Genomic DNA, 14318 nt, shown 5'->3' with positions numbered 1-14318 from the left:
CATTGCATTATATGACTGATCATTGTTCCATCAGGGGTAGCAAATAATGATTTAGGTACATCTTCAGGCACGATACAAATTTGTTCATATGCGTCCTTACCATCCAGCAGGGAGTGAAACGGGTGGGATGCGACATTTCGTAGGATCGTGTCGATGTCAGGTAGCCCATCTTTATCAGGGGCAAGGATAGGTGAGGATGATGTCCTCAATCTCCTCTTTGCTGATCAAGGGCAATCTTTCAGGGACGGCGTGGGGGCATTCCTCCCTTTGGTAGCCTTATTTTTGGTATCCTCTGCTGAGGATTCAGTGGACGACACTTCGCTGTCATTGTCTGACTCTGACGAAGAATCAGACGAGTCAGGGTTGCTCAGGTCACTTCCCATCATTGCATGCTTAACGGAACTCTTATTTGGCAGTAGGGAGGAAGCTCTCCAATACCTAGTATCACTCTTTGCCACTTCGCTGCTCCTAGGTCTGGTTATGCTTGGTGGGTCACTGTCTTTTACTGGGGCTACCTCCTCACCAATCTCATCCTCTTTATAAGTCAGGGCGGGGGAATCAGGTGCTTGGGTTTGGTGAGTCGATTCCGGGTTGGTGGGAATCGGGGCACGGAATGTGTCATTTACTAATTTTTGCACCATCTCCTCGCGAGTCTGGGCTTGGATAACAAACCTCTCTAGCTCATGTACCCTCTCTTGGAGGTTATCCACCTTGTTGCATTTGTCTGCAAACTCCTCTCTTGCGATCTTTCAGAATCGCCGCAGCGCTAGGTTCTGCATTTGGATAGGCCCTCAGTGGTTTTCGTTGTCCCACATTTTAACAAGGGACTCGTCTGAGTCATCAGGTGCGGGGCGGTTCAATTCAGCCATGTTTTCATCAAATGTGGTCCAATCACCTAACCAGTCCTTGAAAAGTTCTTTCTTAGGGGGACCCCCTTTTTCTAGTGGGTCCACACTCTTTCCCTTATCTAAGGGGGCTTTACTCAGCTTAGGGCTAGTTTCGGTCGGGCTTGGGGTTGGTTTTAGTACTGGGTACTCAGGTACATCTCCTAGGTCATCATTGTCATAGGAGTCTGACCAGTCAAAAACTTCCCTTAAGCGGAGGACATTATCTTTATTCGGAGTACTACTAGGGGCGGGGCTGCTTGCAGCGTTCGATGCCATTGGTGGATCTAAGTCCACGGGATTCAGGTCACCATGACCGATTCCAGAGGGAGGCTCTGCCACTGGGCTGCCAGTCCCTTTGTCTCCAGAGACAGGGGTGTTGTCTCGAGACCTTGCACTTTGGACTCCATGTCCAGAGGTGCGGGCATCAACACTCTGAGCCCTCGACTGAGTCGAGGGGAGTGGAGAGGCTTTGCCTGGTATACTTGAAGGCATTTCATCTGATATTGATATCATCAGGAAAAACCTCCCACAGGAATCCACTGAAATCATCAAACTTGCATGTAAAACAGCTGAATTCCAGAAAATCTGCTAATTTGACCGAAATCGACCGAAATCATTGTATTTCGAAAGTAATAAAATCTGCCGGTCAGATTAAGCAGAAATTGTTGTATTTCCAATGAACTCGGAGTAAATTCCACCAGTCAGATTATAGTGAGATAAGCATGCCTGTCACTAAATGAGTTTACAAAGAAGGTAGAACAAAGCTCCAGAACGGTACTGCTCGTCAAGGTACGACTGGACCGAATTTTGGAATAAGGTGTACACTCCTGCGAATATCAGAGATATCGATGATGCTTGCAAGACGCTCTCCATTACGAATGACGCAGGAAATTTTGTACAAACCATGGTTTGCTTCGGGTTGCCTGAATGGCGTGAACCACTCCACATAAGCAAAGTGGGTAGGTGCCTTGGCAGGTGTGCGAAATAAGGCAGTCGCAGCATGACTTGTCAGTGTGAAGACGACACGGACTTGTGCAACACGATACCCTGAAATTCATGATCAAATATTAGTTTAGTGAGGGAGTAGTACGAAAACACAACTAGAACAAGAATGAGAATGGTGACCATTGACCGTCGAGAACCGGCAAATGAGAATGAGCGAGCGGCGAGATCACTAGTCACAAGTGCAATTATATGAATCGGAAAATGAGTGAAAACAAGCAGGAACACTCACAGGCTAAGTGCGGACAGGGACAAACAAGCGCAGAAACACAGACATGAAAAAACAAACTAGAATGATTAAAAATGAGTGAAACGAGTGGCAAACACCCATATAAGAAGAAATACTCGCAAGTGGACAAGCAGAAATGAGTGTAGAGCATTAGCATAATAAAAACGGTTGAAAATGTAAATGGTAGCTACAGCGCAGCACTGAGGAGCGAAACACTTAGACGGATTCTGATCAATCCGAGAAATGCCGAGTTTATTCTCACAGTTGAATTTTAAAAGTTTGGTTTGAAAATAATGGGTCTCAAAGTGAAATACAAAACTCACAAACAAATAAAAAACTTCGGCATCACTTGAAAATTTCGGCACCTTCAGACTCCGACAGAGCCAGTGCCAGTGCATACTCGGGAACATAATTGTCGCCGTCACCATCGTCGTCGTCGTAATCATCATGGCTGGGGTTGTTAGTGGTCGCGGACATGGATCTCGAGGTCGTCCGGCGAAGCGTGGTAGTCATGGGTTGGTCACCGAATCTTCTACTCCTCCAAGTGCTAGCCCGCCAATCAGTGCAGGAGCAGGAGAGCGATCCAAACCACCTACCATACACTGGGACAAGAAAATAGTCCACGCACCGCTCGCCTTATTGAATGGTGCAAAGTCAACCAGAAGGCTCAACTCAAAATCTTCTCGGATTCTACGAAGGATGCAAAAGAGGAAGGGCGCACACGCCAACAAATGACGACACAGAAGAATGCATACCTGCAGCAACTTGCAACAACCATTTTCCAACATGATGAAGATCCGAAGGTTAGGGAATACTTTAGAGCGCATCCCCTTGCCTTTACAAAGCCCATTCAAAGTCGGTTTACATCGTGAGTCCTGGTTATGACCACAACAAATATCAGTACCGATCTGGCCACTAACTAGCTACTTTACTAGGCTACGCAAAAGTATAACGAAATCAACATGCAACTCGGCCAGACTGGTGCTGGTCTGTCTTTCGAGGCTATCAACGGAGATGAGAAGATGAAGAGCATACTTGGTTCGTACTTTCCTTTCTGATGCCAGCATACACTCTAAAGGTGTTCTAGACCGGCTCTTGGTGGCATTCCCATGGTGGGTCGATCTCCATGGGTGGTGGAGAACCAATCCCGCGTAAACACCTCATTTTGACGGCTGATCCAGGCCAGGATTTTGCGGCTGAGGCCGCAAGTCTCTTTGGGACAGGCAAGGGCAAAGAGATCAGCTCTGCCGATGGATGACTGAAACCATGTGGATGTGGATGAAGACCTGTGCCGATATGGATGAAGACTGTGCAGATGTTGATGAAGACCTGTGCGGATGTTGATGAAGACCATGTGGGTGTCGATGAAGACCGTGCCAATGTCGAGGAAGGGATGAATCAGGGCGAGGATGACGATGTTCAGTATGGACGATAATGATGTCCCCTCCACATCTCACAACGGCGAAGATCGGGACTGGCCCTGACTGGGATAATCCAACCAGATCCATCATCACCACGGCTCACTCAGCCCGAGCCTCAGGCATCATCAGTCCAACTCCTCACTCATTATACAGCCTCCCCCAGGTCTTCAACCACCAGTGTCTACCTACCAACGCCCATTCATATCCTCCATCAACACGAATTGTACAGTGCAGCGAAGGCCCTACTATTTCTCTCAATTCTCCAGAACCTGATGATGGCCAGCGAAAATTTCCCTTACCATCCACCATTTCCTCAGGCAAGACCAAGGTCGCCGTCTCTCAAGACATGCAGATAGATCCCTCGTCTGATGACTCTGATGCAAGCACAAGCCGGATGATGAAATCCCTGACCATGCATTCACGCAAAACCGGTGGCACTCATCATCTTGGCCACACATCATCTGATCAGGATTCTGATCTTTCCTCAACTACATCTAGCAGATCTGTCTCTCGCAAGCGGCCACGTGATGCAGTATCCGAAATTAGTGCAAAGCTAAACGAGGCATCAGGGTCCCTTGCTAAGCACATCCAGGAGTCATCTATCGCCAAGGCTGAACACAAGCGCTTCAAGTTAGAGTCCAAGATGGCTGGTATGAAGCTCAAGGGCCGTCAACACCAAGAGGAGCGTGAACACATATTCCGCAGTACTACCGCAACTCAGAATCACGAGCGTGCTATGGCAGATGAACGGACGAAGCAACTTGAATTGGAGATAAAGCTAGAGCAAGTGAAGTTAGAGCGCTTGGCTTTGGAGAAGGAGATGTCTCGTCAGGGTAACTAACAGTCATGCATCCCACGTCAAATCATTTGGTGTTTTTCATTCGTTCTCACAAATTCATACTGCATTTCTAGGCCCATTTTTTCATTGTAGCTAATCATGTATCCAAGTGTTTGAATTGAGCCCCCCTCGCTTTCCTTGCATCGCTCATTCAGATCTGCGCAATAGCTGACCCATCAGTGTGTCCCGAAAAATCTGCCCTTCTGAACCGATGAAGCTCTCATCTCCGGCACCGTCTTCGTTGTCTTCGCCATCTTCACCACCTTCTTCCTCCCTGCTATCTTCGCATCTACCCCATTGTCTTGCTTCACGGGCAAAGTGCCCAAATGAATCATCAGCAGTAAGTTTTTCTTCGATTTCAATGATCATGTTATGAAGGATCAAACAGCACCGCGTCCACATATTTGCCTCGTCAAGATCTCGCTGCGTCTGTATTTGGATCCGCAGTTCACGAAGGGACTGGAAGCGTCCCTTCAGTGAACCGTAACCGTGTTCAGAGCGAACACGGACCTGGAAACGTTGTGAGTTGATTGGTGTGTGACAACGGTTTGTCTTACCTTTGACAAATGATAGTTGAATGTTTTTTGATTACGGGTCAACCCACCAGCTGCCGGCCGCTTAAAGGGCACGACACACCATGGACGAGAGCCATACGCTGTGTCTGCCCAAATCCACTCATTCCCGCTCAAAAAATTTTGGGGATTGCGCGCAACCCGGGCCTTCGAAAATGCGTTAGAGTCGTGCACACTCCCAGGAACTCCAATGACATAGTCGACAATGCGCAGGTTGTGTGGCATGATTACGACCTTTTGAACATGTGAGTTTGTTTTTTTTTCATTATAGTTCATGGCATACCTGAGCTGATAGTGAGTAGTTCGATTTGCGATCGTAAAAGCCCTCTCCGTGCCATCCGGGCTTTTGAAATAAGTTAAATGGTGTGCCGTCGACACAGAGAAAACCGCCCCTCCACTCTGGGCATGTTTGTTCTTCGACCCACGTCTTTGCCCTCTCCCTCTCGATCTGATCGTCCTCATAAAGTGGGTCGAAATGTATTACGGTGTCATGATGCTGAAGAAGCGCGATCATTACACGTCGGTGACAGTTATAAACTGTCCCTGTCGAGATGCCTGCCCATTCTGCTATGTCTTCCGTTGTCGCCGCATTTCCGTAATGACCTGCACTATTTAGGAACACTGCCAGCTGCACCGGGATAGGCAACTGTGGGTTATTGGAGTTGTTGTGGAACACTGGGTGGGCAATGATTAAATTAACAAGGTGCTCGAAGACAGGGGGATCTACGCGAAGTTTACGGCGAAATTTCTCGGGATGATCCAGCGCCCACTCCTCCAGCAGATGGAGCTGTGGTGCACGGCTCGATTTTGGACGTGCGAAGAGGACGCGACTCTTCTCGACTTCGTCATGCAAGGCTTCGATCGTGTCACTGAATTCAGTGAAACTACGCGACATCGTTAGTATCTCGGTCGCAGAGGACGCCGACATCGAAAAAAGCGACTCGGTGACGGAGGAGGTGGACGATATGGATGACACATCCATCATGCTACGAGTATCATCCGAGTCTGGAGACTTGGATGATGAACTTGAACTACTACTACTATCCCACTCATCAAGTCCTTCGATTGCGGTCTTGGCTAGTTCCAGGTATCGAGCAAATTGTAAGTCTATTTGGTTGGTACGTAGTGCTTGTAGGATGTGTTCGCGAGCTGAGGTATGAGGCATTGTTCATCGTTATCGATTACCCCGCAATTGTACTTTGTATTTGTTATCTTATCAATTATGGCGGAGCTTCAATACGGCTTGAAGCCGTCATGTTTTAGATCTATATTTTTTTTTTGTTGCTTTGATATTTTAACTTTGAGACCCACTAATGTCAGCACTGACATTTGACTCCTCACGAAGTAAGAGATCTAGTCTCTGCTGGGAATATTGACCGACAGGTGATAGAAAATTGATGGCCATAGCAGCATAGACAAAAAGACCGCCTGCCTTAAAGGAAAGGGTCTCGAATTCAGCCTCTGATGGCGAAGATTTTAGGGTCGCCGGAAAACGGTGGAACGACTTGTCCATATGATGCTCGCGGAAAGAAACGAATGTCTTGTACAACATCTGCATCACGTGTGATGAGGGAAATCTGGTGGACACCAGGTGACATGGTCGCGCGGATACGAGCCTCGGGGCGGCTCGTACATATCAGGTGGATGGTCAGCAAGTCTGGGCCCGAGAGCGTCTCCGTGAACAGCGTAGCCAGTCTTGCCGCCTCTTCAAGAGAAAGGTATTCAACAAGAGCATCGATGATGATGGGATAAGGCGTCTCTTGATGGAATCTCAGCTCCCGCATCTGATCAACACGAGATTTTTTAGACGATAATAGAATCTCGTCTTTCTCGATCCCTTGCGCGATATCGCCTCGAATGCGCGGGAAAAGTCAGTGCGAGCTGGTGTCAATCTGTGCATGCTTGTGCGAGAAAAGGAAAGTGGTGGCAAGCCTTCCAGCTCTTTCATCTCCTCAGCTACGGTGAATGCGACGGATGTCTTCCCAACGCTGGCGAGGCCATTGAGCCAAACATTCGTTTGATCACGTCGGTCGAGGACTTCTCTCAGACTCTCCCGAAGCCCAACTCCGTGCATCGTGAGTGAGGCTACCAGGTTTTTCGGAATCGAAAATGCCACTGTGTTCTATGGCAGTGCATAGACTCTTCCATGTGTCGTTAGAAGACGATGTATGTATTTAGAGGGAAGCCCGTTAGCACAATTATAGACGGGTAAGCAAACGACAAACTTACAGAAATCTATTATTGGGGAGCTGCGATTGAGCGCTTGGGAAAGATCCAGGTATATATATCATGGTTGTGTCAAGCAGGGCGCTGAGGCTGTGTCTACTGTGAGCTGTCCATCCAAGTTGACATGGGTCGAAGAAAAAGAAGTTCGACACCGTGGTTTTACTCCCGCAGTCTGTCCTGAACGGTCGACCCAAGTCTCATGCTACTGCACTCCTTCCCTTGCGGGGCCGCGGACGGATTCAAACACGAGTATAATGAACTAATGAATCACGGACACCAGATAGTTGGAGATAGTCGTACTAGGCTAATTGCCTTGCTGAGTTGCTCAGCATGCAGTACTCATTAGTCAGCGAGGGACGGTTAATTCTACTCTTTGACATCGATCGACGAGCGGCAGCCGGCAAAGACACAACGATGGTGCTACCTCTCAACAAGACCCAACTATTATTCTTGGAGGCCCAACCGCACAACAGCGCTACAGTCGAATCATTGAATCTCAACGATCATATCGGGACAGTCGTTCAGGTCACCATCAGGAGCAAGAACGCAAGGTAACAAGACAACTGCTGGGGATAATTTCAATTTTATCCTGGGAGGCTTGACCACATCTTGTTTCCAGTCCTTCGAAGGCGGAACTGGCTATATTCGCTATAGAACAGCGCGATATCACGGTAAGCGCGCATTAGCCGTCAGCTCGGCCGAACCTGAAGTCCAACTGAAGTCACTTACATATTCAATTGATGTCCCGACAGACGGCTATAGAGACGCTACTACTTGGACATGTTAATGGTTCCGACTCGAAGAAGCTTCCCAAACGCGTGATCATCCGAGAAGACAGGCTGCTGGGATACGTTCTTGTTGGCGGTAAGGAGCTGCATTTTCTGTTTTGTTGATTTATCTCGTTACAAAATCGTTCAAACCTAACTTTGACTTGACCATCGAGCTAATTGTGTTCATTGATGATTTGTAGAGCGACAGGAATGGACGTACGGGCGACGTAAACAATTCTACTGGGGCAGACATCCGTTAAGGAGTGGCGAAGACAAATGGGTATTCTACTTCGAGACCACGAAATTGCAGGTTAACTATGCAGGGCGTCGAGTCTGAAATTGTTTTTGTAGACCATGGTCCAATGTTTATCAAACTATCAGCAGTATCGCTGTCGCCCAGCTGTAGACCTGCGGAGTGTAACCGATGTGAAGGTGCTGTCGGCTTTTTATTGCTCATACAAACTGTGTCCATACATGATACGAAAGTGTGCCTTTCTCTTGTATGTGCATCCGTCCAAAGTCTCCTACAGCCAAATATTTGCAGAATAGCTTGATTTGAACATGTTACACAGATTCGGGCTCGTTCACAGATCTCTCCTCATAAGTATGTCATTCCACTAGAAGAATTACCGCGAGTATATCTTTATCGTCGAGCATTCAAAGATGTTAGGCTTCTGAAAGCGAATATATGCGTATTCAATGTCATCAATATTAATATCGATCATTCAAACTAAGGTGTCAAAAGGTAAGAGCTGAAGTAGCGCGAGCCTAGAGATAAGCTAGTAAACACCATGTACCGTAGAATAGGAAATATACGCACCTCAGTCAATGGTAAGAGAGACTGAGGCGCGACGACAGAGTTCAGCTGTCTTAAGTAGCAAGAAGGAAAAAATAATCGTAACTAGGTAAGTGACGTACAATGACAAGTATGATATATTGAAGTAGTACCGGCTCAGGTGCTCTGACGGATCACTTTCTTAACATAAGGCATCCGCCCACCCCTGAAACAAAGCAGGAGGTTCATGCCGTGCAGACCTTCCCTGGAATTCACGACGTCCTGGCTTAGATCTGCGAGGTATGGCGCCCAGCTTAGACGTGCTGCGCTGAGATTGTGTGGGTAGTTGAAGGACAACGGTATTGTCAGGAGGGATAGTCTTCTAGGTGGTACCCATCTTGTATGAGATGAAGAAGTAGCTACGCATAAGTATCACATACCACAATTGATTTTGATCGGGGGCGAGATGCCGGGAAGTCGGCTGCGCCCTTCAATGCCAAAGATGGACCTGATACAGTAGAATCCTGACTAGTCTCAGGCTTTATGTCAAGGATATCGACAGAGCTGATTTCCGCGGACGTAGAATCCAGTTGTTCCGTTATCACAAGCGGTGTGATATCTTGTTGATGCTGAAAGAGGCACCTCCGCTCCCGTATGATGGCACTTTGCAGCATGAGCAAGTCGATGTGCTCCTTTATTTCATTAATCTGCCTTCGCAGAGAAATTAATTGATCCTGAAGAAATATGAACGTTTCAATTAGACGTCAGAGTTCCAAGGATTTACTTACCTCTGCACCGAGGGAGCCAACGCTATCATGATTACTGTGCATAACGTTTGCTAGAGGTCAAGTGACTAAGTGAGATGGCCGAATGAGCGAAATATAAGTCAAATGCTTCGGGGAGGAGTATGATTTAGGGAATGTACAGACGTTACCCGCACAGGATTGCGCCTTTATACCATGGTTTGGTGGCAAGACCAAGACCAAGTGGAAGGCGCCGACCGCTGAAATAGGATTTTTGAGTTCTCGATCCCTGCAGTTGCACAGGTCGCTGATCTTAAGGCTCATTGCACTGCCTGCCTGCGTCTGCCACAGTTGGGTGCGGCGATCAATGATAACGCCATGGTTGAAGATAAGCGCAAAAAGGCAGGGGACCGTATCAGTCACCATCAACAATGACGATACCCTTGACACTAGTACTTCCAAGAGTCCCCACAGCCTGTCAGACGGTGACCCAAAGTTGATATGCATCATAAATTTCCTCTGAATGCCATCTAATCATAGGCTGAGAATAACTGTGAAAATAAGTTACTTTTCGATGGGTTGAAGCATTAGCGCTGACGCTGGGAAGCTTGGTTACCGACATGTCGTACGCCTCCTTGATGCTGCCAGCGGCCTGTGCATGACAGCAAAAGCTCAAGGCACTAGGCAGGTGCCATAGCTTAGTCAGCACCTGATTTATTGAGCGGGATCTACCGGAGAAGGCGGTAAGTCGGAGATGGATGCTATCTTGGAATAATGCCCTCATCAACTTCATCTAGCGAGTGTACATATAACTCTTCGAATTCCACGCTCGTACGTAGTTTTTCATTTGTTCATTTTCTCGCTGATTAACTTTGTTCCAGGTTGAAATAGCAGAGTCCAACAAATCTATGAGATGTGTCGTTTCGCCGTTATTCGTCGTGCGCATACACACGTTGTGACCCCTACGAAACATCCGCTTTTTTACTTATCAGACTAATGTAGCATCCTGTTCTCTCTCCACTGTCTGGGGCCGCCAAGATTCGCGTTGAGAAGACATCGAGTGACATCATTGACATCAAGCCCATTTGGCGAACGTGCTACCGGGGATGTGCTTACCCAGCCTTGCCCCTGGCATCTCCCTCGAAACCGTCATCCGGTGTTTAATGCCAAAATTTTCATCGCACGACGATCCTCGCGGTGGTCCCCGACTCTACGAAGGTTCTGTCAGGTCCAAACGTTCAGGCACCAGCTGTGCGCGCGCCGTATGAAAGATCCCCTTTTTCTGAAGTGGCCCAAAGCACTCGGGCAATCGCGATCGCCGTGACGATGTTAGTGTGGGTCAAGTCTATAATCTCATCGATTTTCTTCGATAACGCAGTTACTCGTTAAATATTAATCTTAAAACGGTAATTCCCTGTGCACTATTGACTTGCGCCTCTCCACTTCCATCTCGTCACTTTGCTGTTGCATATCCGCGTGCTCTACGTGTAGTCCTCGATTGTCTCTTTGCCATCTTCTTTCATCTTCCGCCTTGCATTCTTTTCATCATGTCTTGGTCCTCGGATTCCTTGTCCTGCCAAGCTTCTTCCACGCAGCTGTCAGGTCTTGCACTTGAAATGCCCCCGTCTTGCATCTTCCTTGCCTTCGTCTTGCGGTTGAAGCCCCTGCCCTGGTAAGCTCGTCCTCCGTCGTCCTGCCCTTTTCAGTTTCACAACTCTCGTCCTTCCTCAGGTGCTGTTCATGCGTCGTTGTCATATTGCAGTTTATGCGCAAGATTTTGTGCACACCGTACACGCACTTGTGTTCTTGACGTTGCAGATTGTCCGCCCCGCGATGTTTATCACCTTACCCAATCATACCATCTGTTTCATGACCCATTGTGCTACCAACAGTATCCTTCTGTTATGTTTGGGCAAGCGGTCTCACGCCCGGCTCAAAGAGAACAGCGTTCAGCATGTGTTACAACATTTTGTGTAATCTCGCACTAAGCTCTCAGCTGAACCCGATGAACACCTCCTCTGTCATCTTGAAGCTAAACTTCCCGCTATTTCACTGGGAACGGTAGCCACATTGATTGCGACCGAGTTTCATCATAACTATGGTGCAGATGTTGCAGCTGCTTTGCCCGCGTTCATTCTGGCATCTGTTCATGCACCCGCTACACCTTCGTTCGTAGATAATTCGCCCGTGTGGGTGGACACCACTTTCGATGACCTCACTCGTCGCCTTGAGCGACTTTCTCGAGATGACATGCACACCTGTATTCGTCGCTTACCCCGCCAACACCACTCATTGTACAGTACAACACACGGTCGCACCGAAAATCGTACAATGCTCTCGCGAGAGCTTTTGGGGGGCTTGTCCTTTTCCTAGTGTTGCGTCGTTTAGACGTCACACGACGTTGATCGCTGTCCTGGAGTATGAATTTTGGGCAACCGTCATTCAGAGCTTAGGGCAAGAAGTTGAGTCGCCCTTGTCAAGGCGTAAAGTTGCTCGTGCTGAAGTCAAACTGTCTGCCCTAGCTGATGCACCGTACTGTTCGCGAACAACAGGTTGAGTGGCTTGTCCCTTGTTTCTGAAGATGGTGTGTTTCATGGCTTTCACGGTCGGACAACGAACCCCTCGCCGTGCAAGACACTACAATGTTGTCACACTTTCAATAGTTCAAATATAAATATGTCGGGAGTGCGCTCGACATATGAGAGAAGCTACTGCAACAGTTAGGTATTAAATTCAAAATGTCTTCGTGCTTTACTTGTGCATCATCCTGTGCTGTAAATGAGGACAGATAATTGAATAATAGAACCTGTGAGTTGTGAGAGCCGAAGCACTTGATTGACGGTTCGATGGCTGCATCCTGTCACTTGCGTGCTGTCTCGCTCTGGTATATCGACGGTTTCTGTGCATGATGATGACGGTCGGTGGTTGTTGTACTAGTACTCCCCAAGTTATGATGACGACTTACGAGAGTAGCTAGCATGAGCGCCTTCATTTGGTGTCGTTCCAATAATAAATAAAAGCAGCTAAGTAAAATTTCTAGATTCTGGTCTATCGATATGAAAATAGCTGTAAGTAGCTAGAAGTAGAAGTTTTGTGAAAGTGGTGTAGTGCTGATAGGGATAGTACGTAGCCACTACACTATCAGGCGCTACACAAAACTGTAAGTTATTCATTCAGAAATTTGCCCCACTTGACCCCAATCACTTTTTCTTCATACTGAGGAACCAGCATGCCAGAATTATACGACGGCGTCCATTTCGTGCTGCTCCAACCTCGGCGGAGAAGTCCAACATAGACAGTCCTCGAACATCGTACTGACATGTATGCAGTCATCACGGGCATGCGTATCCCAGATACTAATGATAAGACGGGGCGCGAGAATAAATGGCGCGGTATTGATGAAAGTCTCTGAGAGAGTCATCGCCAGGACCTAAGAGTGTAAATTTTTAGCTGGTCTCTCTGTACAATCCTTTGAAAGCATCGTACCGGAATATGAGCCCATAATATAACCAGTAAGATTTGGTTTGTCAAATTCCTAGCAGGGATCGATGGATACGTTAACAGCCCACTCGACGAAGGGAGACTTACAGGACAAAGTACAAGATATGATGCCGAACGATCATAACCATATAGGTATTAGCTCTCATTGGGATTTCCCTCCGTTCCTTAAGGTGCCTCACGAGGATGACAACTGCGAGAACAACCAATAAGATATCATAGCACACAATGGGGATGGAAGTGTAGATCGCAGGCATAGGCCCTATGTTGAAGGAAGAAGTGCAGTACTTGGCGTACGGAGTTATGATTTCTTTCACTACGCAATGAGGCGGAATCAGCATGCAGCCAACTCCATCCGAGTAAAAATTCACCCGAGAACGCGTTGCGTCGACTGTATAGATAAATGTCCATCCAGATTGAGAGGGCGACGATGGGCAAGAACAATCCCGCTAGAACATAAAGTAGGAACTTGGATTGGTTGCATATAGCATAAAGACGCCAGATGAGAATGGCTGCGGACGCAAGGTTTAAACCCATAGTGAGATGCGAGAATGTATATTATACCTTCCGCAAACCAGAAATATACTGAAAATCCCCATTCAATTAGAACGGCAAGACCGTAGCCTAATTCACCTTCATGATAAGTGAATGCGCATCAGATTGAAAATAATATACTTGCAGCTATAATGATAAGAGGACAACAACTCGTGAGACTTGACTCTTGAGACATACTTGGGACGTACGGCTAGGACGTGGGTCAGTCCAAAACTCTCTAAATAAAAAGCATCGATACACTGACTGATTCAGGCATGTACAACAGACCTCCCCCTAGCGCTAGTCAATTGATAATGGGCCAGGTAGACACAGGGTTACGCACAGAAGCCGCACAGCCTGGTGTGAGTGTCAGTATGAAAAGTGCCGTGTCAAGAAGCCATAATGACGTACACTGCCAAGAAAAGACCAAAATATCGAACCTAGTGTGGCAAATAAAATACAATGCAATTCATAAGCGCTTTCAAGCAGTGCGAAACTCACAACGAGGTACAGGTATGACATTATCGACCATGGTCGTTTCTGGAGGTTCAGTCAATCTCCGGGCTGATATGATTGTGCAGATCTAGGTTGGACACTGACCCAGACATAATCAACCTATGCTGATAATAAGAACTCGACCGATAGAAGACCGTGACCTTCATTTACCTCTTTGTTTAACTGAAGAACTAGACAATCTTTCGTTCAGCGGCAGTAGTGACAAGGTTCCCGAAGGCTACAAACGGTACTCATATAACATCAGGGTAATGATTAGCACTGAAACTGATGTTCAGCACAATCATGATGGTCACAAATCAATTAAAAT

The 14318-nt window shown here is 47.3% G+C and overlaps 5 protein-coding genes across 5 annotated transcripts; 1 reads left to right on the top strand and 4 right to left on the bottom strand.

Annotated features, from left to right (window-relative positions):
* Positions 1-224: 224 nt before the first annotated feature.
* On the bottom strand, positions 225-1379 carry DFJ58DRAFT_734568 (uncharacterized protein; the record flags this gene model as incomplete). Its single annotated transcript, XM_041386509.1, has 2 exons — positions 225-738; positions 814-1379. 2 exons carry the CDS (start codon positions 1377-1379, stop codon positions 225-227), a joined length of 1080 nt encoding a protein of 359 aa, XP_041237447.1.
* Positions 1380-1671: 292 nt separating this feature from the next.
* On the bottom strand, positions 1672-1839 carry DFJ58DRAFT_669137 (uncharacterized protein; the record flags this gene model as incomplete). Its single annotated transcript, XM_041382763.1, has 1 exon — positions 1672-1839. A coding segment is annotated over one exon (168 nt), but the record flags the coding sequence as incomplete, so codon positions are not given.
* A 4564-nt stretch (positions 1840-6403) lies between these two features.
* On the bottom strand, positions 6404-7023 carry DFJ58DRAFT_734565 (uncharacterized protein; the record flags this gene model as incomplete). The annotated part of the gene is made up of 2 exons (XM_041386508.1): positions 6404-6708; positions 6759-7023. 2 exons carry the CDS (start codon positions 7021-7023, stop codon positions 6404-6406), a joined length of 570 nt encoding a protein of 189 aa, XP_041237445.1.
* A 222-nt stretch (positions 7024-7245) lies between these two features.
* Positions 7246-8340, top strand: DFJ58DRAFT_156573 (uncharacterized protein). Its single transcript, XM_041378934.1, has 4 exons — positions 7246-7726; positions 7795-7846; positions 7928-8039; positions 8146-8340. The coding sequence occupies exons 1-4, from the start codon at positions 7506-7508 to the stop codon at positions 8280-8282; spliced, it is 522 nt and encodes a 173-aa protein (XP_041237444.1). The 5' UTR covers positions 7246-7505; the 3' UTR covers positions 8283-8340.
* Positions 8341-12595: 4255 nt separating this feature from the next.
* Positions 12596-13789, bottom strand: DFJ58DRAFT_816873 (uncharacterized protein). Its single transcript, XM_041391768.1, has 6 exons — positions 13757-13789; positions 13526-13585; positions 13333-13473; positions 13052-13277; positions 12950-12998; positions 12596-12893 (listed from the first exon to the last, which is right to left on the bottom strand). The coding sequence occupies exons 1-6, from the start codon at positions 13770-13772 to the stop codon at positions 12702-12704; spliced, it is 684 nt and encodes a 227-aa protein (XP_041237443.1). The 5' UTR covers positions 13773-13789; the 3' UTR covers positions 12596-12701.
* Between the last annotated feature and the right edge of the window lie 529 nt (positions 13790-14318).

Source organism: Suillus subalutaceus, assembly GCF_016647625.1.
Source record: "Suillus subalutaceus strain FC151 chromosome Unknown DFJ58scaffold_180, whole genome shotgun sequence".
NCBI lineage: Eukaryota > Fungi > Basidiomycota > Agaricomycetes > Boletales > Suillaceae > Suillus > Suillus subalutaceus.
The sequence above is the reverse complement of the archived record's forward strand: the minus strand, read 5'-3'. Positions and strand labels throughout refer to the sequence as shown.